The sequence below is a fragment of the Hakea prostrata genome, chromosome 3 (genome assembly GCF_041222555.1).
Source record: "Hakea prostrata isolate BN-2017 chromosome 3, UWA_Hpros_2, whole genome shotgun sequence".
Classification (NCBI taxonomy): domain Eukaryota; kingdom Viridiplantae; phylum Streptophyta; class Magnoliopsida; order Proteales; family Proteaceae; genus Hakea; species Hakea prostrata.
In genome coordinates this window covers 1,331,030-1,355,766 of record NC_142602.1, presented here as the reverse complement: position 1 = coordinate 1,355,766, position 24,737 = coordinate 1,331,030, and the positions used below count along the sequence as shown (strand labels likewise).

Genomic DNA, 24,737 nt, shown 5'->3' with positions numbered 1-24,737 from the left:
AGAATGCAAGAAAAACCCTAGAGCCTAAATATTCTTTCAAACATATGATTATAGAAGCTACAAATTGTTAAATTTGCAAGTCTCGTTGCTCTCACGAATTCTCTTTCTCATGGAGAATCGCTCAAATCATCATTATAAAGAACTCCAGCATCGATTACTTTGCTTTCAGTTCGAAGTAGGCATGGCAAAACGTATGATTTCAAGCCTGAATAAGGTTCTAGTAGAGAAGATCATTCCTCTTTCTAAGACCAATGCTGGTATTCTTCTTCCTGAGAAGACCAACCAGGTAAATTCTAGTTCATTCATGATTGATTTTTCCTTTTGTGAACTTCACCATTATAGGTTATGTTTGATTGACAAGTTGGTGAATGGTTTTGGACGTATTTATAGCTAAACTCGGGGAAAGTGGAGGGGATAGGACCAGGAACATGAGACAAGGTAGGGAATGTGATCCATATTTATGTAAAAGAGGGAGATACTGTTCTATTACCCGATTATGGTGGTACTCAAGTTAAACTCGGTGACAAAGAGTAAGCTTGGTTTCTATAATATCATTTCTTTTCAGTCCTATGGTATGATCTTTAGAAAAATCACATCTTTCCGTTTTCAATGGTTGTTAATGGTTTTGATTTTGGGGTTAGCTGGGATTTATTTTGTAGGTTCTATCTTTACAGGGATGATGATATTTTCTGGGTACTTCACATAATTGATTGGTTATGGTTAGTTCCCCTGACTTATTAGATGATGGAGCTTTCACTTCACTTTTAGTCTGAAAGTCTTTTAGATTTGGCCATTTGGGTGCCTATGTTGTAGTCTATGAAATGTAAGCTACATTTACAATGTAGCGTTCCTCCATTGAACAGTTTGAATAAAATCAAAGCAATTTTGGTACTTTTGTCAGTGGACCCTGTGGCAATTACAACTTCTAATACTTCTCTTTTTGTCAACTGAGATTATAGGAGTGATTGAAGGCGGTGGTCACCAGCATGGGGAGGGGTTGAGGTGGGGTGTAGGTAAGACATGTTCTCCTTTCACCCACCTAATACTAGGGTGTGTGTGAGGGTTTAAACGAGGGTAATACAACTAGTAATTTTGAGAGTGTTTAATCTGTAATTTAAGGTACTAAAGCATGCAATCTAGAGTTTGAGCCATACTAAAGCATGCAATATGTAACTTACTCTTAATTTTATTATATGCATGGTTCAATATGTAATTTCACCATAACACAAGAAGAGAAATAAAAGAGAAGTACAACTAATATTGTATGAGAATATTTTCAAAAAAATAAAAAATTTCAATGCCACCATTGAGTTATAATGCCTTACCAGTCCAACCTCCTATCTCTTCGCTGTCATGGTCTCACACGTGGCCTACCCATGCTACACAGGTAGACTTGTGTCAACCTAACTGCGAGGATGGAGGAATGGAATGACAACTTGCTTGGGCGGAGAAGATCTAAATTTCGATTAGAAGAGCTGCGCTTGGTTAGATCAACAAGATACAAAAACATTTTGCATTTTTCTGGTGAAAGTGACCCGTAGTGATTGCGTGATCTTATTGATTATGGTAGGTTAGTGGCAGATGGCATCAATTATCAAATGTTAAACTTTGGCCTCCCTTCATTTAAGATTTTATTCATCAAAATGACAGCGCTCGTGAGTTCGTATATGGCACTCTGTCTGTTGGTGAAAAGCAAATTTATTTAGGAGAACTCATGGAAGGAGTCCAAAGTTGCATCAATTATGGAGTGGAGTTGGACAAATTAGTCTTCTTCCATGTGACAAAGCCTTCCTAACTAATTTTTCAGCCACTGCATTGATTTCTCTAGCAACACAATTAAAACTAACGCTTTCAAAATTTCTTTTAGAAGTACCTTTCACAGGGGGCTGGATTGTATGATGGTATCGTAGATGACATACGATACCATCGGTATCTTCAGAATTATTGCTCCGTTATCTGTTGTGGGATTTCCCCCCCCCCCCTTCTTTTCTTGGTAAAAATCTTTAATGGGGTATGCCTTTACTAGGTTGAACACTTGAACCTTCATTGCTTTCCTATTCTTTGCATTCCTCTTGAAGTGCTCATTCTTTATATCCCTACCCTGGTAGTTCTGTTCTGTTCTGCTCTTTGTCGCCATGGTGATTTTGTTAATAGCTCCGTGTATTGAACAGAAAAACAAACAAAAAATCTCATCGTTGATACAGACTCGAGCAGTGGCGGTTAATATATACCGAATCAATGAAGTTAAGAAGAATTTGTATTTGTGATTCCGCTGCTGCTGGGTTACATTTTCCTGGGTCCTACAACTCATAAATCTGCATTGAGCTGAAGAGTTGATTTTTTCCCCGATCAAATGAGGTGAAGAGTTGGGGAGGCATCAACATCTATACAGAATTTGGCACCGACTCTGTTACTCACTTGTGACATTAATGGCTTACCTGCCTCCCTCATTATCACGCCATTTATTCCATTTATTGCGGTTCGTCTGTGTTTTCTTGGCTTCACGTGTTGGTTGGTTGGTTGCTTTATCAGAAGTTGCCTACTCCGAATTTATTCGCCTTTGTTCTGGTAGATGAAAACCTCCATTGCTGTTGGATATCTAGTTAGTGCATATTTAGTTGATACTGAACGCATGATGTCTACGGATACGCAAGGAAGGCCTGCGCATGAACAAGAGTGTGTTATCCCCCGCATCGTCCATGAGCTTGGAATCCTATTCTGACTCGTCTATGCTCCCTGTGTTTCATTTGATGGCTCTTGCGTGTTTTCATCGTTAGACTACGACGGTAGATGGTATTTTCTTCAGACTCTCTATCTCGGAGAAAACACACACTTGCATTAGCTCGACTATTCAGGTCCATTTGGTCACTATCATTGTGGCTTCCGTGTCTTTTTAAGTTGAGAACCTCCACCCACTTTCTCCCCCCAATTGAATTCTGTCGAATTGGGATTAATACCCTCCCATAACCCTTCAGAGTAAGCACAGAACTGGTCTCTTGTTTTATTTTTCTTCTTCCATTATCTTCCGTTGGTTTATCTCAGTGTACTCCTCCCCTTTTTCTTTTTCTTTTCTAAAACCTCTATTGTTGATTCCCGACACCATGTTAACAGGGATGGGAGCCGGAGAAATTAAGTCTCCTGTAGAAATTTTGGGGACACCACCTATCGCGGCCGACAATACTGATACATATCGGGGAAAGAAACTCGGAATTTTTTTCTTAGAAAGCGATGAGAGGAGGACGGCAATTGGGGGTGGCTATTTGGCAGGAACTACTCCAGTCACCATCCGTGGGAAACCCATCACCAATTTATCAAGAACTGGGGGATGGATAGCTGCCTTTTTCATTTTCGGTAAGTAGAGGCATTTTGTAGACTAACAGAATCCATTTGGTTAAAATCTGTTGTTGCCTAAAAGGTTAGAAATTTGAAATTCACAGTGTTGGTTTCATGCATTTTTCTTTTTTCAAGTAAAAACAGCTACTTGTTATCTGATTGGTCATTAAACCACTTGTCCGTTTGTCCAGGGAATGAAATGGCAGAGAGAATGGCTTATTTTGGACTTTCAGTTAATATGGTGGCTTTTATGTTCTATGTAATGCATCGACCCTTTGCTAGTTCAGCAAATGCGGTTAACATTTTCCTGGGGATATCACAGGCTTCATCCGTGCTAGGTGGATTTCTTGCTGATGCATATCTTGGACGATATTGGACCATAGCTATCTTCACCACAATCTATCTGGCTGTAAGATCTTCTTGCTTAAATTTGTCGGTGATAAAGGTTGAGCCCATGTCTATCCTGTTTATTTTTTCTTTTTTGATGAATGAATAATATAATAAAAATGACAATCTCAAGAGGAGGAATACACAAAGCACAGGGGGAAGTAAGAGAAAATAGTTTCTTTTTTTTTTTTTTTTTTTTGGGAGGAGTGGGAGGAGAAAACCAAGGTCCAGTAGGATTAAACAAAATGGAATGGTCTAGACCCCAGGTAGCAACAAAGAATTATTCCTTGGCGTATCTACAAGGGGTTTGGTGGGAATGAGAGAGATCTTGTAACTAACAACCTTGCAGATGTCCTTCCAAATTAGATAATTACAGCAAGAATTGGAGGACCATCTAGTGGGGTTGTGATCCAACCAGATATGAGAAATAGTAGCACCGAACACTAGGCGAGCAAGTGTCACAGATGGTGGAGCCGCCAAAACTGTCCATGAGCCAGCAGTGTTTCTTATCAAAAGGAAGGGGGTGTCTAGTCAGGGGCCAAATAGGGACAAAGTAGATTTGCTAAAGGAGACAAAAGAAGAATAGGTTCTGGGTGTCTTTTTCGGTATGGTCACAAAAAATACAAAGAGTGGCAACTGGATATGGTGGGGAAGAACGGCGAGAGTGGCAAGGCGATGGGAAAGGGATCTTCAAAATTTGAGAGAGTGTTTGGGGATGTGATCCTTGAACCGGATCAGTTTGTACTAGGGGATGATGGGAGAAGGGTTTTTGATGAAGTGCCAAGCAAAGGAGGTGGAGAAAATATTATTCTTAGAGGTGAGCCAGATGAATCTATCGAAAGAGGGGGAAGGGAAGAGACCAAAAAAAGGAAGGAGGATGCACTAATCCAGGAGCTGTTAGAGATGAAATGGGATAGAGCAGTTTCTTTGGGGATACCTGAGGAGTAGATAACTCTAGCCCCAACATAGTGGTAGAGGATACCATGGGTTCCAAGGGTTCCAGCCAAAAGGAGATGCTAGTACCAGGTCTGATGCAAGTAGGGTAGATCGGAGAGCCAATGAGCAGAGCTCGATGAGCTTCCGCCAGATCCAAGAGGGATTTGAAGGGAGGGAAGTGTTCCAGAAGGAGTCTGATTTGAGGAGGTAAGAATAAACCCAGTCAAACGCGGATGGAATTCTGTTTGGAAGAGATCTTGCAGATGAGTTTGAGAAGACCCCCAACATTGTAATCCTTGATCCTGCCAAGGCCTAGACTGCCTCTCTCATTGGGCTTGAAGATTTTATCCTAAGGAAGAGGGTGAAGGTAACTATTATTCATGTCTAGTATTAAACCTTATGGAAGTTAGTCTATTTAAATAATCTATCTGAATATAGAGCCACCAAAAATGCTATGAATGTCGTAATGTTTGGAATAACTGAAAATTGGTGATCTTACATTCTTATCAAATGTCTCCATGTCAGTGAAGGTCTCTAGTGGGGCCTTTTTTATTGCTCCAGGTAAGAATACTCTTCTCTAAATAGTATGTACCCACTTGTGCTTGGTTCCTAATCACTTGCTCATCCTTTGAGGTCTTTAAGATGGAAGCACCAGGAAGTTGTAAGAAGGTCTTCTCTTATATCATTAAAGTTCACCAGAAAACCACTTGTGCTTTTTACAATGTTTTGCTTTGTGGGTTTAGTGATCAGTTTCTGTTGTTCTGGTTTTGGTTCTGTTTTTTTATGTGATGATTTACTTCCAGCTATTTGGAATGTGTTGGATATGGACATCATCTTTTAGATACGTGGAGATACATGGATGTCTAAGAACGTGAAGGAGATCATCCAAATTATCACACGAGATAAGGGCTCACTTCCAGATAGGATACTGTATCCCTTCGTTTGATATCCAACTTGTGATTCTACTCCTTGTCAGCACAAGATGCTGTTGCTTATGAAAGAGTTTAGATAACATAACTGTGGGGGAGATAAGGATGTAAACATGGATGTGCAGCATGACTAGCAAGGATAGTGCATACATGAGAAGCTATGAGAGAGTTGTTTGAGCCTTTGAGGTGGCATGGTTATGTTCAGTGGAGTCCTTGGGATGCACTAGTATGAAGGAGTAATTTGATTCGGATTGAGGGATCTAAAAGAGGTTGTGGTGGACCTAAAATAATACTAGAAGTATTGAGGAAAGATGTGCATAATTTGGGCCTTGTCTCAAGTATGGCCTCAAGTAGAACTGACTGGAGGGCTACGATCCATGTACCAACCCCATTTATGTGGACATTTGCTGAGTTTTATTGTTGCTCTTGTCTCCTTTTCTACTACATTCTTTTCACTTTGTTATCTATGCAAGTATCTATGTAGCCCCCATTTAGTTGGGATAAGGTGAGATGTTCTTGATGTTTTCATCTTTCTAGTTGTATGAGTTACATTTCAGTTTCGAATGTGCTGTATGCCATTTAGTTTCCAACTTCTATACTTAAAAAGTTGCTAGAAATCACTTATGAGGAGTGCATGCTTCTTTTGTTGTCTGTTTTGCAGGGTCTGACTGGAATAACCTTGTGCGCTACTGTGAGTGCATTAATGCCAAACCAAGAGAGGTGTGATCAGCTATCCCTACTCTTGGGGAATTGTGAACCTGCAGAACCATGGCAAATGCTGTACCTCTATGTAGTTCTATACATCACAGGATTTGGAGCTGCTGGTATTCGGCCCTGTGTTTCCTCATTCGGAGCAGATCAGTTTGATGAAAGGAGTGTAGACTATAAGTCTCACCTGGACAGATTTTTCAATTTCTTCTATCTGTCTGTCACTATTGGGGCAATTGTGGCTTTCACCGTGGTAGTCTATATACAAATGAAACATGGATGGGGATCTGCTTTTGGTTCATTAGCCATAGCTATGGGTATTTCAAATATAGTCTTCTTTATGGGTACTCCTTTGTACAGGCATAGGTTGCCGGGCGGCAGCCCACTGACACGGGTGGCCCAAGTCCTGGTTGCTGCACTTCAAAAGAGAAATGCTTCTTTCTCTAACAGTGAGCATGTAGGCCTGTATGAGGTTCCAGGCATACGGTCTGCTATAAAGGGTAGTGGAAAGATAGCCCACACAGATGAGTTCAGGTATGTTGAATATCTTTTGCACTCTTTTCTTGCATAGAACCACATATAGCAATGAACTGAACTTCCATTGTGACTGTCCAATTTGGTGGGTCACCTCTTTAGATCTACCCAGGGGTGCCTCCAGGCCAGGCTAGTGCGGGGTCCCTACTCTTAACAGGGGTCCAAGTAGCCCATGCTTGAGGCTTGGCCGACCTATTTTTCAGACATGGCATTTTGCTAGTTACATTGAACTAAAAGAATTTTCTATTTACATGTATTTATATCCAGTATAGCTAATCCAAGTTCTATGATGTACACACACTGTGATACATATCAGTGATTTTTATATTTTATGTGTTGGGCTATGCTGGGTGGACCAGAGGACTCAATCCTAGTGCACCCCACCAAGCTGAAATGCAAAGGGTCGGGTTTGCACCCCTAAAAATTGCATTGGCTGAATGATCTGTCGGATTTGTTTTAAGGAACCTAATGTTTGGAAAATTATTTTGGGGACACCAAACACGGATGGTGTTACTTTGTTGGTAGATCATAGATGTTTAGTGATGATAATGAAATGATCCAAGTACTCCATGGTTTTATCTATAAAAACTCCGACTGGATGATACAATCACATATCAGACTCAATGATGATGATTGTCATGATTTAATATGGAAAACCACAGGATCAATTGTTTTTGATGATCTGATAGCATGTCAGAGTTTATCATTGTGTTTGTTATGTTTTAAACAGAAAACAAAAGTCATGATGCATATCAAATGTTTAAAAAAGTTGCCAAATATAATGGCTGACTTGAATCCTTCCAATTGGAATGATGAGGAATCTTTTAATGGAATGATCTTAGATCATGCTGTCTAAGTGTATCTACCAATTTTAATGTTGCATGAGCAGCCATGGTAGCAAATGTTTCTTTTTTCTTTTCCAGTAAAAGCCATGATCCAAATTGAAGGTTAGAAAAATGAAGAACATAATGTTAAACCATATTCTTCCAACTGATTCTTATTTCTAGATACAAAACTTTGTGCATTTTGTTTATTTTATTTTCATTTGACATCTACTAACTTTGTAACACCGTGTGCTTGTGGTACCCTAGGTGTAGTTTTTCAAACATTATGTACCTTAAACATTGATATTAAATTTAGGTACCTCAAATGTTACTTTTCCTATAATTTATGAGATCAGATGCTCTGGATTGCCAGTCCCTGCAGATTTTGAGTCATAGAATATCCAATAATTTTGCACAACTCTCCTGTTAGTAACTTTCTTATTATTTTTTGAAGGGGATTTTATTTTTATAAAATGGAAATGTATGCCCGCTTTATAGATAATATTTTGTATTAGCTGCTCTCTCTCTCTCTACACCACCATTTATTTTTCTTTTATTATCTCTGTCTCTATATTTGTCAATAATGTAACTCCTTTTCTGCTTTTCTGCTCATAGGTTCTTGGACAAGGCAGCATTGCAACTGAAGGAAGATGGCACAAATCCAAGTCCTTGGAGACTCTGTACTGTTACACAAGTGGAGGAAGTCAAGATACTACTGAGATTGATTCCAATACCATCTTGCACCATAATTCTTAATTTAATTCTGACTGAGTATTTGACTCTCTCAGTCCAACAGGCATATACCTTGGATACTCATATGGCAGAATTGAAGCTTCCAGTCACATGTATGCCAGTATTTCCAGGCCTCAGCATATTTCTTATCCTCTCCTTATACTATTCCATTTTTGTCCCTCTGTCCCGTCGTATCACAGGTCATCCTCATGGTGCCTCTCAGCTTCAGAGGGTGGGCATAGGGCTGGCAGTTTCAATCCTATCTGTGGCATGGGCTGGGGTTTTCGAGAACTTCAGGAGAAACTATGCGATCAAACATGGCTATGAGGCTGTTTTTCTGACTGCTATGCCCCGGTTAAGTGCCTACTGGCTATTAATCCAATACTGTCTGATCGGCATAGCAGAAGTATTTTGCATTGTAGGTCTTCTAGAATTCCTTTATCAAGAGGCTCCGGATGCCATGAAAAGTATAGGGTCTGCATATGCCGCTGTGGCAGGTGGTTTAGGCTGTTTTGCTGCTTCTATTTTGAACAGTATCATCAAATCAGTGACTGGGAATGTGAAAGAAGGCCAACCATCATGGTTGTCTCAAAATATTAATACTGGTAGATTTGATTACTTCTATTGGCTTCTTACAGTTCTAAGTGTCATAAACTTCTGTGGTTTTCTATATTTCGCAAGAAGGTACAATTATAGGGCAACCAGCAGTTGAAGGTCCACCGTCCACCGTCCACAGCTTGGAAGGTAGCTAGCAACCAGCCTTATTATGCCGCAAGTAACAGGCTTGAGTTGGATTGAATACTTAAATTATCCATGTAGTAGTTTGTTGTGGTTAATGATCATGCGTTGAGGAGGTGATGGCTGTTGAAACCTGAACTCTTAGTAGTCTTTCATGTTAAGTGATTGAAACTTTGTGTAAGCAGGCTTTGGCGTTTTCCAATGTATTCCCCAGGGTCTTTACCATGTTGAGAGTGCTCTATTGGATGGATGGCTGGCGTGATCAAGGACTGAAGGTTGCTTTGTAAGGTATCTGAAAAAACTAAAACCTCTCCAGCAGTGATGGTTAGGTGCGGTTCTTATCTCCACTTATGAGCCCAAGACCCTGAGCTTGGATGGTTGACATGGGAGAGGTTGTTTCTTCTTTACCCCTTTGGAGGGTGGAAAGAGAGTGTGTGAGGCTGTGACCGAGCATGTAGCATGATCACATGCTCACAACTATTCATTTGAAGACTAGATAGAAATAGGGTCTCACGGGGCTGTGGCAAAACAGAAGTAGCATGATCAGACCAATTCAAATAGTAGACTCCGTTTTGGTAATCCGCATAATTCGAATGATAGGCTGTCATCAATCAATGTAATTTCATTCCTGTTCTCTGGAGTTTGCTGTTCTACTTCTACTACTTGTTGATGATCAGCTATACATATCTATTTCTTACCGTGTTCTTTCTAATCTCTGCGGCTAGGGTACTCATTTAATTTGAACAAGGTCAGATTATAATTGGCTGAAATCACAAAAACCCTCAATTAAACTCTTCAGATTAGAAAAACCTAGGTGATGTGATCAACAATTCCCAAATTCATTATTTTCTCTGGAGCATCCAAAATCAAGATCAGTCGCCCCAGCTGATCCATATCCGAGTAAGCCGATGGTTGGAATTGGATGGATCCCAAAGTAGCATCCATTCATCTAATGATATTGAACAAACTGCTCCGTTTATTCTTTTGGATCGGTTGGCCGGCCGGACCGGTTTAGAGAATCGTCTGTGATTTGACTAATTGTGATCGATCATCGCTTGGAACCAGAATTATCTATCGATCGAGGCAGATTCGAATACTTAAAAGAGTCCAATCCTGCGGTTGAAATAACGTTAATGCACGGGTGAGTAAATTTGCGCTAAAATTTACGAATTTTATCTTTCATCTCCTTTTCTTTCTCTCTCTCTCGTCTCAGTTCGTTCTCTCAGTGCCGGACGAAGCTGATAAAACGGCGACTATCTGTTCATCTCTGAGTCTTCAAAATCCAACAGAGGCTCTCTCTCGGTTCTCATTGGTTTCTCCTTGTACGAGTACTTTGCATGTATTCATTGCTTCCATTCTTTTACACTCTTAAGAGTGCTATTGAAGATGTTGCAGGTAAGAGTCCAACACTCTTTCCTGTGTCACTTGGATTTCTAGGGTTATGATTATTGGTATAGGTTTGTTCGGCTCTCTCATTTTATTTGACTTCTGGTTGGGTTTTTCTTTGAGTCTTTCCGTTATCTCTTGGGTTCATGCATGGGTTGGATTTTTATTTTCTTGTATACCATATTTTGTTTTGTTTTAGGATTTAGGATTGGATTATTCTTTTTAGTTTTTACTTCATTCCTTTGCTACTTTTTATTGTGGGATTTGTGCATGCTTGATGAGTGTATTCGAAGAACAGCGGAGTCGATTGAGCTTCCTTGCGGAGTGTTCCGCATGTATCTCCCCTATGTTAACACCGTTTTTATCCGAGTCCTGCGGTATTAAGGTGATCGACACTTTGGGCTGTGTGGTCTTCCGAGGGCAACCATGATTAAATGCATCGTTGGTTCTATAATCTTTTATAAGATCTCTGTAGGTCCAGTTAGTCTTAGTTTCTGTTCAAAATAGAAACACAATTTTAACGTGGTTTGATCTTCAGTATGAAGTCTACGTGCACGGTGAAATCCCCAATCAACTGAATTCTGGGGAGAGCTTTCATTATCTTTAAATAGAGATGGTAGTGTACATGATGTGGTATTTTACAATGAGTAGAGTTCTACAAGTAAATGAACTTTACAATGAGTGGGACTATTAGTCTTTGTGTTACACTGAAAGACTAATATCAGATAACACTCCCCCTCAAGTTGGATTGAAGATAACATCTGAGGTCAACTTGTACAATAGTTTTTGAAATGTTCCCTTGGATAAAGCTTTTGTGAAAATATCTGCAAGTTGCTCTTCACTTCTTATGAATGGAGTTTCAATAGTTCCATTTTGGACTTTCTCACGAATAAAATGACAATCAATCTCAATGTGTTTGGTTCTTTTATGAAATACTGGGTTGGAAGCAATGTGAGTAGCTGCTTGATTATCACAAAAAAACTTCATAGGTTGACTAAAACTGTCAAATCCTAATTCTTGAAGAAGAGATCTGATCCATACCAATTCACTAGTTGCGATGCCATTGCTCTATACTCGGCTCAAGATGGAACGTGCAACCACACTTTGTTTTTACTTTTTCAAGTGACTAGATTTCCTCCAACAAATACGCAGAAGCCAGTAGTTGATTTTCGATCAATAGGATTACCCGCCCAATCAGCATCAGAGAATCCTTCAATAATAGTGTTCCCATTTTTCTTCATCCATATACCTCGTCTTGGAGATGATTTCAAGTAACATAGAATACGGTCTACCAACTCCATATGTCCTTTGGTAGGAGCATGCATGAATTGGCTCACATAACTCACTGAATAAGCAATATCAGGTCTAGTAATAGTAAGATAAATTAGCCGTCCTACTAATCGTTGGAAACAACCAATATCTTGTAGAGGAGTAGAATCATTGACCACTTTGCTATTATAGTCCATGGGAGAATTAGCTGGTTTCACACCCATTTTTCCAGTTTCTTTTAGAAGGTCAAGAGTATACTTCCTTTGACAAATGAACAATCCCTTACTAGAGCTTGCAACTTCAATACCAAGAAAATATCAAAGTTTTCCCAAATCCTTGATGTCAAAAGTTTTATCCAAATATTGCTTGAGAGTAGTAATTTCCTGATGATTATCTCTAGTGATAACTATGTCATCAACGTAGACTAAGACGACAACTATACCGCCAGTAGTTTTCTTGACAAACATTGAAGAGTTTGATCCACTTCTTTTGAATCCAAAAACTATAAGGGCTGTACTTAACTCTCATACCACGCCGTGGTGATTGCTTAAGACCGTATATTGCCTTTTTCAATTTACAGCAATACCATCTTGATTTTTTAATGGATGACCTGGAGGAACTTCCATGTATACTTCTTCTAGCAAATCTCCTTGTAAGAATGCATTCTTAACATCCATTTGAAAGAGAGGCCATTCACAATTGACGGCTATTGACATTAACACTCTTACGGTGTTCATCTTCACTCCTGGTGCAAAAGTTTCCTTATAGTCAACCCCATATGTTTGGGTATATCCTTTGGCAACAAGCCTAGCCTTGTATCTTTCGGTTGTACCATCACCTGTTGTATTTGGTTTTATAGACCCATCGACAACCAACTGGGTGTACACCATTTGGAAGTGGAACAATATCCCAAGTATGATTCTTATCAAGGGCCTTTAGTTCGCCTTCCATAGCCTTTATCCATACTGATGAATTCTTGGCTTCAAGGTAATTAATTGGTTCCTTATGATCATCAATGGCAGTTAAAAATGTAAGAAATTGAGGAGAAATACGATCATAACAAATATGAGATTGAATGGGATATTTTACTGCATGATATGTTGAAAAGTCATGCAATCGATGGAAGGTTTAGAGACTCGAGTTGACCTTCGAACTTGTATAGATGATGTCTGCTCATTCTCAGGTGGAACCAATATTTGTGGTTCTTCTTGAGTATCAAGATTTTGTTGCTTAGTGTCGATTGATGAGCTATCTGGCATACTTGGTAATGGGGTAGGAGCAAATTCCTGCACAACAAGTTCATTATAATTATCCATATTCTCCCCCGAATTTGACTCCTGCCAGGATAAAACATGTGAGTTTCATTAAAGGAAACATCACGAGAAATAAAAACTTTCTTGGTGGAAGGATGATAACATTTATAGCCCTTTTGTGATGTCGAGTACCCCAAAAATACACACTTCTGAGAGCGAGGATCAAGTTTGCTACCATGCTGCGAGTGAACATAAGCAACACAACCAAAGACTCTAAGATGAGTCATTGTAATTGAATGATTATAGAGAACTCCAGTGGAATCTTGAATTGTAACACACTACTTGGAAGATGATTAATCAAATAACAACTGTAAGAACCGATCAGACCAATAAATTTTTGGAAGATTTCCATGAAAAAGTAAAGAACGGTCACCTCCAAATGCCTATTCTTACGCTCAGAACTCCATTTGTTGAGGTGTGCCAACACAGGATGTTTGATGCAAGATTCCCATATTTCTAAGATAGGACTGGAAAGGAGTATTTGTATACCGCCATTATCGTCGCAAGATTTTAATACTGCCCGAAATTGAGTGTGAACCATTTTGCAAAAATCTTGAAATATCTACAAAACTCATTCTTGGATCGCAATAAATATAACCACGTGGCTCGTGATTTATCATCAATAAAACTAATGAAATATTTAAAACCATCTCTAGAATCCATAGGAGAGTGCCAAACATCGAATGCACAATCTCAAAAACGCGGAAACATGAGTACTGCTAAAAGGCAACCTATGTTGTTTAGCAAAATGACAAGCATCACAACAACTGGAATCAAAAAAGAAAGATGAATTCAAAAAATTTAGAATCCTATCGAAGGATGACCCATACGCCAATGCCAAAGTTGGATTCTCGGGTTTTCAAAGAAACCAAAGCATTGTTTGGAGAGTCCAACACATAGAGACCATCTTGCGCACCTTACCAATCGCATTCGGTTCTCTGTCCCGAAATATTACTTTGTCCTGGAAAATATCACATGACAATTCAAACTTTTAGTGATCTTGCTAACGATAGTAAATTCATAGACAAAGATGGCACAAACAATGATCCCTACTGAAAATAAATTAATTTCCCATGTCCTTGAATAGGAACAGTGGTGCATTAGCAACCGTAATAGGAGGGAAGGAGTCCACTACGACTCAAATCGATAAATAATATGAAGAACGACACATATTGTCGTCACAATCCACTATAAAATAATCCGAGATAAAGTGGAAAGGGCAAGGGAGTACTAGTGGTGTGAGCAACATTGCTTGATTCAGCACCGAGCGAACAGAACTATTTGATGAAGGAACGGAGTTGAGATGCAACGCTCAAGAGAACCCGAAAATCAAGAGCACCTCAACAATTTTGGATCCGATGTTTTAGTGGTGGCGATCTTTAGAAGGACGCAAGTGAGGTGAACTGCCAGATGTTTTAGAATGACCATCACGATTACAATGATCACAATGATAAGTAGGTGAGTTCCACGACCTTCCCACGATGACGACCATAAGAGACTTGATTTCGAGCGAATTAGGAAAAATATTTGTTTTGCAACATGGGCAATAGTCTCACTTTGATCAGTCCCGTTTAGATTCAGAATGCATAACACGCTTCTAGTCTCTTCTCTCCGAATAGTGGCACAAACAGTAGTGAATGTAGAATTCGAATTCATAAGTATCGTCTTTTAAGTCTTCATATTCGGTCGAATAGCAACAGTTGAAAGACACGGTCATGCTCATCTCTTCATATATTCATCAATAGTTTGGGTGGGGGACGATCCGACGAAGTTCGTCCACTAAGGTTTCCAAGATGGTCAAAAAGACGAGAAGATCCCAACATGAGCAACTCTGCGTTCATAGATTCTAGAGGAATTATCACTTGTCCATACATAAGACTTAAGCATCCCACAGAGATTTAGCCGTTTGAGTAAGCAAAAATCTCATATATCCGAGGTTCATAATTAAAAAGCAAGTCATAACTTGGTTATCATTGCAAGCCATTCACCATATTTGGTCAGCAATATCAAGAGCTTTGGTTTGTCCATTAACATGACCAATTTTAGAACGACCACCAAGCAACGGTTATGCACGAGACCAAGTCAAAAAATCTCTCATTGAGTAAGGTGGAGGTAAGACACCAAGATTCGTATGAAACCTTTGAATCACCATGATGAATACCTACCTGCAACAACCAATCAATAACCAAGCAAAGGGTTAAAAGAGATGTTGCCTTCTTCCTTTTAATTTGGAGAAACAAAATCAGAATGCAAAGGGTTTACACGTAAACCCAAAGCAAAGGCAAAAAAAGTTTTTGAAGGCCAAAAAAACGTGAGACCAAGCACTAACCAAGTGCCAAGCAAACAAAGAACACAAAAAGAGACAATGTACTTATCTTGAATTTGGCAAAGGGCACGTGGAGCTTCAAGATTTTCAATTGAAAGCTGCGATGTGGGCCAATTTATCAAGTTTGCATGACACGCCTCCTGTCTAACAAGAAACTAAAGATCGTGATTCTCAAAAACGGATCGATGAAGATAATCAACGTTGCTCGTGAAACTAAAACGCTCACAATCGAGAGGGAAGCAAATCGTCCGTGCGGAGATGCAACACAAAGCCGAGAGAGGGTTCAAGAACCAAAAAAAATTAAAAAAAATACCAAGCCGGATTGCCACCACGAATAATTCCCATCGTATATGCTCAATACCATGTTCAAAATAGAAACACAATTTTAACGTGGTTGATCTTCAATGAAGTCTACGCACGGTGAAACCCCAACAACGATCGGGAGAACTTATTATCTTTAAATAGAGATGGTAGTGACATGATGTGGTATTTTACAATGAGTAGAGTTCTACAGTAAAGGAACTTTAAATGAGTGGGACTATTAGTCTTTGTGAGGGCCCCCGGGGGGGGGGGGGGGGGGACCCGGGGCCGCCCCCCCGGGGGGGGGACGGGGGGGTTGTGTGTGGGGGGGGGGGGGTGAAAACTGTACATTTCTGCTTGCAACTCTTTATTTAAAATAAAAAAAAAAAAAAGAAGAAAAAAAGGTGCATTATCTAGGTTTAAGCTTGAAATGGGGTCTGGTGGAAGATAGGACATAAGTGCTTGGTTCAATTTACTCATTACTTATATTTCTGTTTCTTGCTTGTACTTTTCTGGAAGTATTCTTTTTCCTAGCTTCTCTCTAGCTTGAGACTTTTTGATATGTTAGACAAATTGGATAATACCTTGTGAATCGGGAAGCCTTGTGGGGGTTACTTGGTACAATGGTAACTGGAAAACTTCTTATGGATGGATTCACTAATTTTCTATTTATAAAATAAATAATTGAGTACTAGATTGGATTGGTATGAATCATATGATATGCAGAAAAAAATAGAAAAGAAATAATTGAGTACTAGATTGGATTGGTATGAATCGTATGATATGCAGAAAAAAAAGGTTCGAATCTATTACATTCACCCCTTTTGGCAGCTTATGATGGCTATTGTTGAAACTGATGCTTATTACTACAAACAAGGAGCTTTATTGGTTCATATCCTCCAGGTTTTGGCAGTTACTTGTTTTGGTTGTTACTGCTTTTATTCACTTCACACTCACCATTTCCAAATATACTAGTCAACTAACTGTTTCTTTTGGTCTCTATATATCTACCAGTATTTCTCTTTCCTGAACTATAGCCTGATGGACTATTTGGTTTTTTCTTTCCTGGATGGGGTAAAAAAAGTAAAAACAAAAAAGTGTTTTTTTGGCTTTGGACTATGAATGACAACAGGATGGGTGTGGCTAATTCCAACTCTACCGGGAAAGGCTTAGTTTCGGTAGAAAACTAGATTTTGTCCACTAACCTGTTCTCTCCTTATAGAGAGAAGATTTTAGTGGGTCATATCAAATAAATTAGATTTACCTTTTGCTCCTTTAGGTGTGCTTCTATCTTTAGATTCTTATCTATATTGTTCATGCTCAAATTGTTGCTAACTTCAAAATAATGGATTGGATATACTCTTTTAATGCTTGAATTAAATGGCTAAAATTTTATCCAGTGGAGCATGGTACAAATGGCTGAGTTGGAGTCTCTTTTAAGTAGAATTTAAATCTCAGAGTTGGGGAGACCCAAAAAAAGACATCGATTTGGTAAAATTTCCAATGAACTATACTACTTGGTCTTACAGGTAATAGAATGACACGAATAATGCAAAAATGTTGTCATTGTTTCCTGCAAACTTGCTGTGGAGTGCCACAAGAAGACATGTTTTTGAAGCCGTCAGATGGATATGTTGCCAATTTCTATGTTCCTTTTGAACAAATATTGCATTTTAACTTGCAGTGGCATGACAGAAGTTTGACAGTTGTACAGAAGCTTGTTTACTCAATTGGTTATCCCTGAAATATAATCTCTGCACCCAAAGGGAGAGTTGAGGACTGGTTAGTAGAAAGAGGCAATTTAGAAGAGAAAAGAAGTAGCTTAAATAATTGAATGCTAGCTGTGGGGTCTATGGCCATATCTCCACTTTTAATGTTTTGCTTCTCATTGTTTACCTTGACAAATTTGTTGGTCTAGCCTCCTTGTTTTTCAATGTAAGTGTTGGTCGCCTCCTGTAGGAATTTGTCTCATTCAGTTGCACACTCTTAATTCCTCAATTTAATTTGAATAAAAGAACGCTTCTGACACATTGGTCTGGCCACCATATCTCACAATTCATTGTAAGTGTTCCTTTTGCAGTAGTTCTGTTAGTTTTAAAGAAAAGTTAGCTCTCATTTATAGAGAGCACATTTTTGTGGGATGAGTATTGGAACATATTTGGAGAGCTTTAATTATTGTTGCAAAAAAAGCATCTCGGTGCATGAGGCTCCCATTACTGCATGGTGTGGGGGGATGCTCTAAACTTGCCTTTTTCGCTTTGATTCTTAAATCAATTCCTTTGTGTGTGTTTGATTTTATACATGAATGTAAAAGGAAAAAAAAAATACTGGTTTTGTACTTCATTTTGATTGGGGTTATGGTTATATGTGTTATCAATAAAGGTCTCCAGTATGCATACAGAAGAGGGAAGACCTTCCTCAAGTGGGACAACAAAAGCCCCTCGGATTGATTTCTAAAGGTCGGCTGGGAGAACTGTTACTGTTTTGTACACTTAGTGGAGAATGGCAGCTGGTCAGCAGAAAAGGCGATTGAATGTAGCCAGTGTTGTACATACTTCTTTGCAAGAGACGTATGGACCAAGAAAGAAGAAGAATCTGGAGCCAACAGAAAATTTGCTGAAGATAAACTCTCATATTTTTCTTAAGTGGAATGAAAATCAAGTTAATCCTATTGCCTGGAGGGGACAGGTTGGGATAGCTTGGAGAGACTTGGATCCTTTTATTGTGTCTGCTCCTCATAATTACACACCCTTGGCAGATGTTCTTTCTCTTCCTCAGGAAAATTTTGAGCTAGAGAATCTGACACAAGTGCTGTCGTATGAGGTATATATGCTTCCAATATATTTTATCGTGTTTTTACGGTATCAATATTTTTATTTTCTGTTTGGAACTTATTTATTAGGTTTGGGAGACACAGCTGTCAGAAGTAGAGAGAAATTTACTCACTCTGTTTCTCCCTCAGGGGACAGATCAGGAGCTAGTTGTGCACAATTTGCTTATGGGGGGGAACTTTCATTTTGGAAACCCTTTCCTGAAGTGGTAAGTTTCAACTTTGTACAGCTTCAATCTAGATTTCTCTTTTTAGCCCATTTTATCAAGCTGGTATTGCCTTTGCTCATTTAATTTTGTGACATAACTCATAATAGTGACATATAGTTTAATTGTGGGGATGTTCCAATTATTGTTTGATTAGTTCAAATTATTTTTGAGGTGGTTTTTATGGTTTGTCTTCTGGAAAATGTGTCTCCACAAGTTGATGGACCTAAGAATTTTGATTTCCAGAGCACCAGAGGCCTATTTATGCACAAAAGGAGATGCAGTAATTGTCGAGTGGATATTTTCTGTTATATCCCAAATAACATCATTTCATCTATATCTAACAAGCTGCTGATCAACATATTCTGTGTAACAAAGAGTATACCTTTTCGTTAACTACTGGCTGACCAATGGCCCTTCCAGTTTGAATTATCTCAGGGTGGTGGTTATTGTCGGTGCCTTTTGGTGGAACAACACCCCCCCCCCCCCCAAAAAAAAAAAAAAAAAAGAAAAGAAAAGAAAAGAAAGAAGGGTTCTGCATAACTGAGATCTCAACTCCATACTGAAGTAGATTATGGTGATGGGCCTAAAGTTTCTTTGGTTTGTAATTGTATGCGGCATGTTTATTTGACTTGTTGCTTACAGGGGTGCTGCGCTTTGTTCTGGCAATCTTCACCCAGATGCTGTTCTTCACCTGGAATATTGTTTCAAGGCCATTAAGAGAGCTTACCACTTAGAGTTACAGAAATATCACGATGAGTATGTTTATTTTAAAAATTTTCAATTAGGTCTTTCTCTCAGTATAAGTCTAGGATGTTTCCTTATTTAAGTTTGTGAGGTTGTAATATCATCACACTTTTTCTGGCAGTATTCTGGAAAATCTGTTAAAGCTGAAGGAGAGATGGATTAGCAGCAAGGATCCTGAAAAGCATATTGTTCAGAATCCGTAGAGGTTGGTATTTTTTCACCCCGGTATATCTTCATAAAGGTTATCTTGATTTCCTTAGTCAACTTCTTTTTGGATCTGTTCAACATTGATCAGTTCATTTCGAATGCAGAATGAATGAGAAATATGTAGGCATGCCATTGCCACATCAAAAAGCTATACCCATTTGTATCACATCTATTCTTGCTGCTTGATAATTCTTCTAATGTCTGACAAGAAGAAGTGTGTGAACTCAACTCATAGCCAAGATTGAGGTTGGCTTTCTGTGATTGGCAATCAGCATTTTAGGATAAATGGTATTGTTTTTTCACTTGAAGATTGTGAGCTTTACCAAAGGACGTGGAAAGATGTTTTTAGTTGGACATGCTTGGCATGCTAATATTTTGGCAGGAGAATTATTCAGTTATCTTTTTTTATTTATGTCTAGAGTTGATAAATAACTGTGAACGCTTTATGTTTTTTAAGTACCATTGCTGTACACATGTGGGCATTCACGTCTATTTCTAAGGCATGCTCATATTTTCATCTACCTGCACACTCTTTGAGTATTCTTTTTGTGAATGGATTGCATCACATGCTACTTTGCAATGCATGCATTTTTCTATAGCTAGTTTGGACCCTGTTGATGGAATGGAATTACGTTATGACTGGGGAGCAGTGCTGGGTTGGGAAGCTTTGAGGTAAGGAGTTATGGATGGGCCCATCCCAGCATAGCCTAGATTGAAGCCTAAATTTCTTTTCTGTTGACCTTTATTAATTCCTACTTTACGTCATCCCTAGAAGCAAAGTTCTCCACCATGATAAAATATTGGGCATACTTCATTAATGCCCTCACATTAGACTTTGGAACTTGTAATTATAAACTCCAATTGATACAACTGACCATGTGTGATCACTTTTGGTATTCATCCTTTCACTGTAAACTACCTATTAATTGTGTCATCAATAAAGCATGAACTGAATTTGTCTTTCCTAACATGTAAATGATTCGTGATTCCTAGACCATGTGATCCAGAGGAGAACCTGGCACCTACTGCTGAATTTTGGTCTTGGATTACGGAGGAAAAAGAATGTGCATAAGCAAAACATATGAATGAAGCAAAATGAAGAACCACAAAAAAGAACTTTTGGTTTCCACCCCCCTTTCCTTGAGAGATAGGTTTTCTAAGATCTATGTTCTTAGATTGAAGGGACACAGATCATTTCAAATATTCTGGGTTATACAAAATTGTTTTGTGAAGTTACTCATTCTAAATTCTATGATGAGAAAATTCCAGTAAATGATATTTTCTTTTTAGAAGTGCTTTAATAGGAATTAAATGCAATCTATCTTGAGGGTAATGTTGAAATTAGGTGTATCTTCTTTTCTTTCTACCTCCCGTTCCTTGAGAGATAGGTTTTCTAAGATCTATGTTCTTAGATTGAAGGGACACAGATCATTTCAAATATTCTGGGTTACACAAAATTGTTTTGTGAAGTTACTCATTCTAAATTCTATGATGAGAAAATTCCAGTAAATGATATTTTCTTCTTAGAAGTGCTTTAATAGGAATTAAATGCAATCTATCATGAGGGGTAATGTTGAAATTAGGTGTATCTTTTTTTTCTTTCCTCTAGCTTTTACGGGCTGTTACCTTTTTAAAAATTTCAAGTTTCACAAGTTTAACTCATCTGTTCTAAGGCTAATTGTTTCATCTGCACGGATGTTGCTGATTTATGGTATCTTTATTGTCCTGTAAGGCTCAATTCTATCATTAGTACTTCATTTGTCATTGGCTTGTGCTGTGTTGATTTTATTTTCTGTGATCAAAATTTGAAGCAGCATCCTGAAGATGTATGCGGGCCTGCACTTTTCAAAATTTTAGCAGTTCATTTTTTTTTAAACGTTGTAAGTTGCGTTATTTGTTTTTGGTTGCATGGTTGTAGTGGTGAAAGCATCTAATTGGAATTCTTGGGTTTGTGGGAATGGATTTACCAGAGACAGGTATGGAGATTCATTGGGTGTTACAGAAACAACCCCCATCAGAGAAACTTCTGAGGAAAAAGATCGACTAAAGTCTCACATCCAATCCATTGATGGTGCCAAGTATATGTCTTATTTCAAGGTTATAAGATTATTCATCATGGACTGTATACCTGTACTTTATTATTTTCTTTATTCATGTTCTTCCATCTGGATTGTGGAAACAGTAGTATATTCCTGTTTGGGTCAGTAGGCAATTTCATAAGCTTTCACCTTTCAAAACATTTTGAAATGCATCTCAAGAGTTTGCAATATATTAGCTGATTTGCCCAACTGTGCAATATTCTTGTAACTTGCTGTCTTCTCTCTTATATGGTACATTTCGCTAAAGGAAAAGGAAATGCAGAATTGTGCTGCAGCTTGATTGGGTTCAACTAGTTGATGCAGTAGGGCACAAGTAGTTTGGTTGTTTTCTTAACCAACATAAGTTCTAGTTCTTTAGTCAACATATTAAACTCCACAGGATATCACAGACTGATCAAATTTTCCTCCCATGATTGTGCTGGTTATCTGATGGCTTTGTTTAATCTGTGAATTGGTCCAATATTTGGTTTTCATACTCATAAAAAAGACAGTCATATTTTTGGTACTTAAAATCAAGATTCTACTACTGATCTCTGCTTTTATTGCGTTTTACATCAGCAGTAAGCAGCATCAACTCATCAAGAGGATGAAGCAATGTGGCAGTGGAATTCAATCTAGATCTCTTGATCATGTCTTGCGTAATATCAAGAGTTTCCATGTACAACCATGTGAAACATTTGAGAAAGAAGAAACGAAGAAGTTGCATGACTCCTGGTTAGTTTTCTACAAAAAAGTAATAACCTAAAATGGTGCCCCAACCCATGCTACTCATACGAATATTAAAGAGTCTTCTTTTTTTCTTTTTTCTTCTTTTTTTTTTGGGGGGGGGGGGGGGTTGGTTTGGTTTGAGAATTCTTTGGATACTTGTAGCTTTTAAAATTCAAATCCATGTAGGCTTCTTTCCCCTGAGCCTGTGTATGTATAGGTTGTTATTGGCAAACAGAGATCTTCCTGCAGCTTACTTGGATCGCAAGGTGAAACAGTCGAAGCAGCAGAAGTGGAGGTGTTCCCTGGAGCAAGAGCTGGGACGGAAGGAAAAACATTTATTGGAAGAGGTTGGGTTTTTCACTCTTTTATGTAATTTATAATCACTTCACTGGTGTCTGCCATAGTGCCATGAATATTATTATCATAATTGTGATTTTACGTCCCCGCTTGGTCGTTTTTGCATAGCTGTATCATGTTGACTCGTGACTGGTGATTGAATGGTCAGGAAGAGGAGAAAAATTGCTGTGATAGCATGGTTGACAAACAAATAAGAAATGAAGAAATCGAATATGAAACTACTATGGATATACAGTGTTATGAAGATGATGTCTTTGTTCCTCATTCAGCTAACTATCAGCATGTGGAACAAGTCGCCTCACTTAATGGTGACAAGCTTGATCCCATGGAGAAAGATTCTAATGAGGGCAGTAGAGAAATTCTGAAAACTAAAGGTGCCCCCCAAAATCTGTCAGAACTTTTGGGAAACTTGAATCCTACAGAGGATGCTATTTTGCATGAAGTTGAGTTGACTTCTACTAAAGATGTATGGCCAGCGGGTGGCCTTTCAGATATGCACTGCCATTCTAATTCTGTGAGCCATGGATATCCATTTTCTGCTGAATTGTCACTTCAGGGTACTGACATGGCTAAACAAAAGGCCATGCAAGCTTCATGGTGTGGAGTATCCAATTTTGTGGGATCAGCTATGCATATGACAGATGGTGGATCATCTATCAATTGTTACACAAGCCAAGATTGCAATGAGCTACTCCAGCCAATTTTCAAGGGCCAGGAATTCTTAACATCTTACTCTAATGAGCACAGACAACCCTTGTTACACTTTTTGGCTACAAATGATGGGGCACTGGAAACTGGTCATTTACCCATGCATTTCCAGCAGCAGCAGCAACAACGACAGCTATTAGAGCAGAGGGAGATGAGGGAGAGGGAGAGCTTTACATGCAACATGAAATCAAGAAGAGCATGTATTCTCTTGGAAATAGATACCTTCCTCCAAGCAGAGAGCTTCTTTCTCTGGTCTGTGTGCAGGATTGGGCCATGGATCCCGCATGTGCATCAAATGGCGTCCAGTCTCACTTGGCTGGTGAGGGGTTTTTAGGACAGGATTGTTGTCAGGGTGAGCATCAGTCCTGTGATGGCTGGTCTGCTGCAGATGTTTCTACCTCTGGAGGACTGTGCCTGGAAAATGGAAGTAGTGCGGATGAGAGCCTTTTTAGTGTTCTTTCGCAGTGCAACAAATTACAGTCCCGTTCGTACAGTGAGATGAGATTTGGAGAGCAGTATACTTCTGGAAGGGACTTTATGGGGAGAGGAACTACGGGAAGCAGTGGCATATTCCCACAGATGGCTCATCAATTCAACAGTCATGAAGCAGGTGCAGCTGTTGTCGCATTTAGAGTAAACAGTATGTCGTGGATTGATTCACAAGATCAGAATGCTGGTTTAGATGATTCAATTCAAAAGTCATCATATTTTTGAAGTCTTAGCATCAGTAGCGAGAATTACATAACACCCCTGAACTTAGGTTGCCGGTACATGAAGAAAGATGAACAGTGATGCGGGAGGCAGGCAGTAGAGAGCTTGTTGTATGGCCAATCATGCAGGGTTTTACACACTTACAGGGAGTCTGCGAAAGCAAGCAGCACGGTGGCTTTGTGACAAATCATTCTTTGCTAGGCGATGAAACAAGAAATGTAGGGAAGCTGAAGATGCAAAGCATGGACGGCAAGGTTACGTACATATCCATACAGGTTGGCCCATCTCCGTGTACATATTTAGAGGGCGTGGCTGGGGAAACGGTTCTGGTTTCTATTTTTTTCAAGGGAAGCAACTGCGAAATTACAACTTAATGTTAAATCTTTTCATTAGCATCCTCGTGCTTGCAGGATACAGGTGAGGGGGCCTCAGGGAATCTACTGAATTAT

The 24,737-nt window shown here is 39.0% G+C and overlaps 2 protein-coding genes and 1 pseudogene across 4 annotated transcripts; all 3 read left to right on the top strand.

Moving 5' to 3' along the window:
- The first annotated feature begins 181 nt into the window (after nt 1-181).
- Nucleotides 182-534, top strand: LOC149019853 (10 kDa chaperonin, mitochondrial-like; annotated as a pseudogene).
- Nucleotides 535-2,506: 1,972 nt separating this feature from the next.
- LOC149019852 (Major facilitator superfamily protein) lies at nt 2,507-9,818 on the top strand. Of its 2 annotated transcripts, XM_089147839.1 has the most exons (5): nt 2,507-2,976; nt 3,112-3,351; nt 3,525-3,742; nt 6,247-6,827; nt 8,267-9,817. In XM_089147839.1, exons 2-5 carry the CDS (start codon nt 3,114-3,116, stop codon nt 9,093-9,095), a joined length of 1,866 nt encoding a protein of 621 aa, XP_089003965.1. In that variant the 5' UTR covers nt 2,507-2,976; nt 3,112-3,113; the 3' UTR covers nt 9,096-9,817. The 2 variants fall into 2 exon arrangements, with proteins under 2 accessions (XP_089003965.1, XP_089003964.1); XM_089147838.1 differs by lacking the exon at nt 2,507-2,976 and having other exon boundaries at nt 2,983-3,351; nt 8,267-9,818.
- Nucleotides 9,819-10,097: 279 nt separating this feature from the next.
- Nucleotides 10,098-24,638, top strand: LOC149019851 (uncharacterized). Of its 2 annotated transcripts, none has more exons than XM_089147841.1 (8): nt 10,098-10,516; nt 18,098-18,538; nt 18,618-18,754; nt 19,397-19,510; nt 19,620-21,802; nt 22,366-22,518; nt 22,730-22,859; nt 23,018-24,638. In XM_089147841.1, exons 5-8 carry the CDS (start codon nt 21,774-21,776, stop codon nt 23,909-23,911), a joined length of 1,206 nt encoding a protein of 401 aa, XP_089003967.1. In that variant the 5' UTR covers nt 10,098-10,516; nt 18,098-18,538; nt 18,618-18,754; nt 19,397-19,510; nt 19,620-21,773; the 3' UTR covers nt 23,912-24,638. The 2 variants fall into 2 exon arrangements, with proteins under 2 accessions (XP_089003967.1, XP_089003966.1); XM_089147840.1 differs by having other exon boundaries at nt 22,363-22,518.
- Nucleotides 24,639-24,737: the final 99 nt, after the last annotated feature.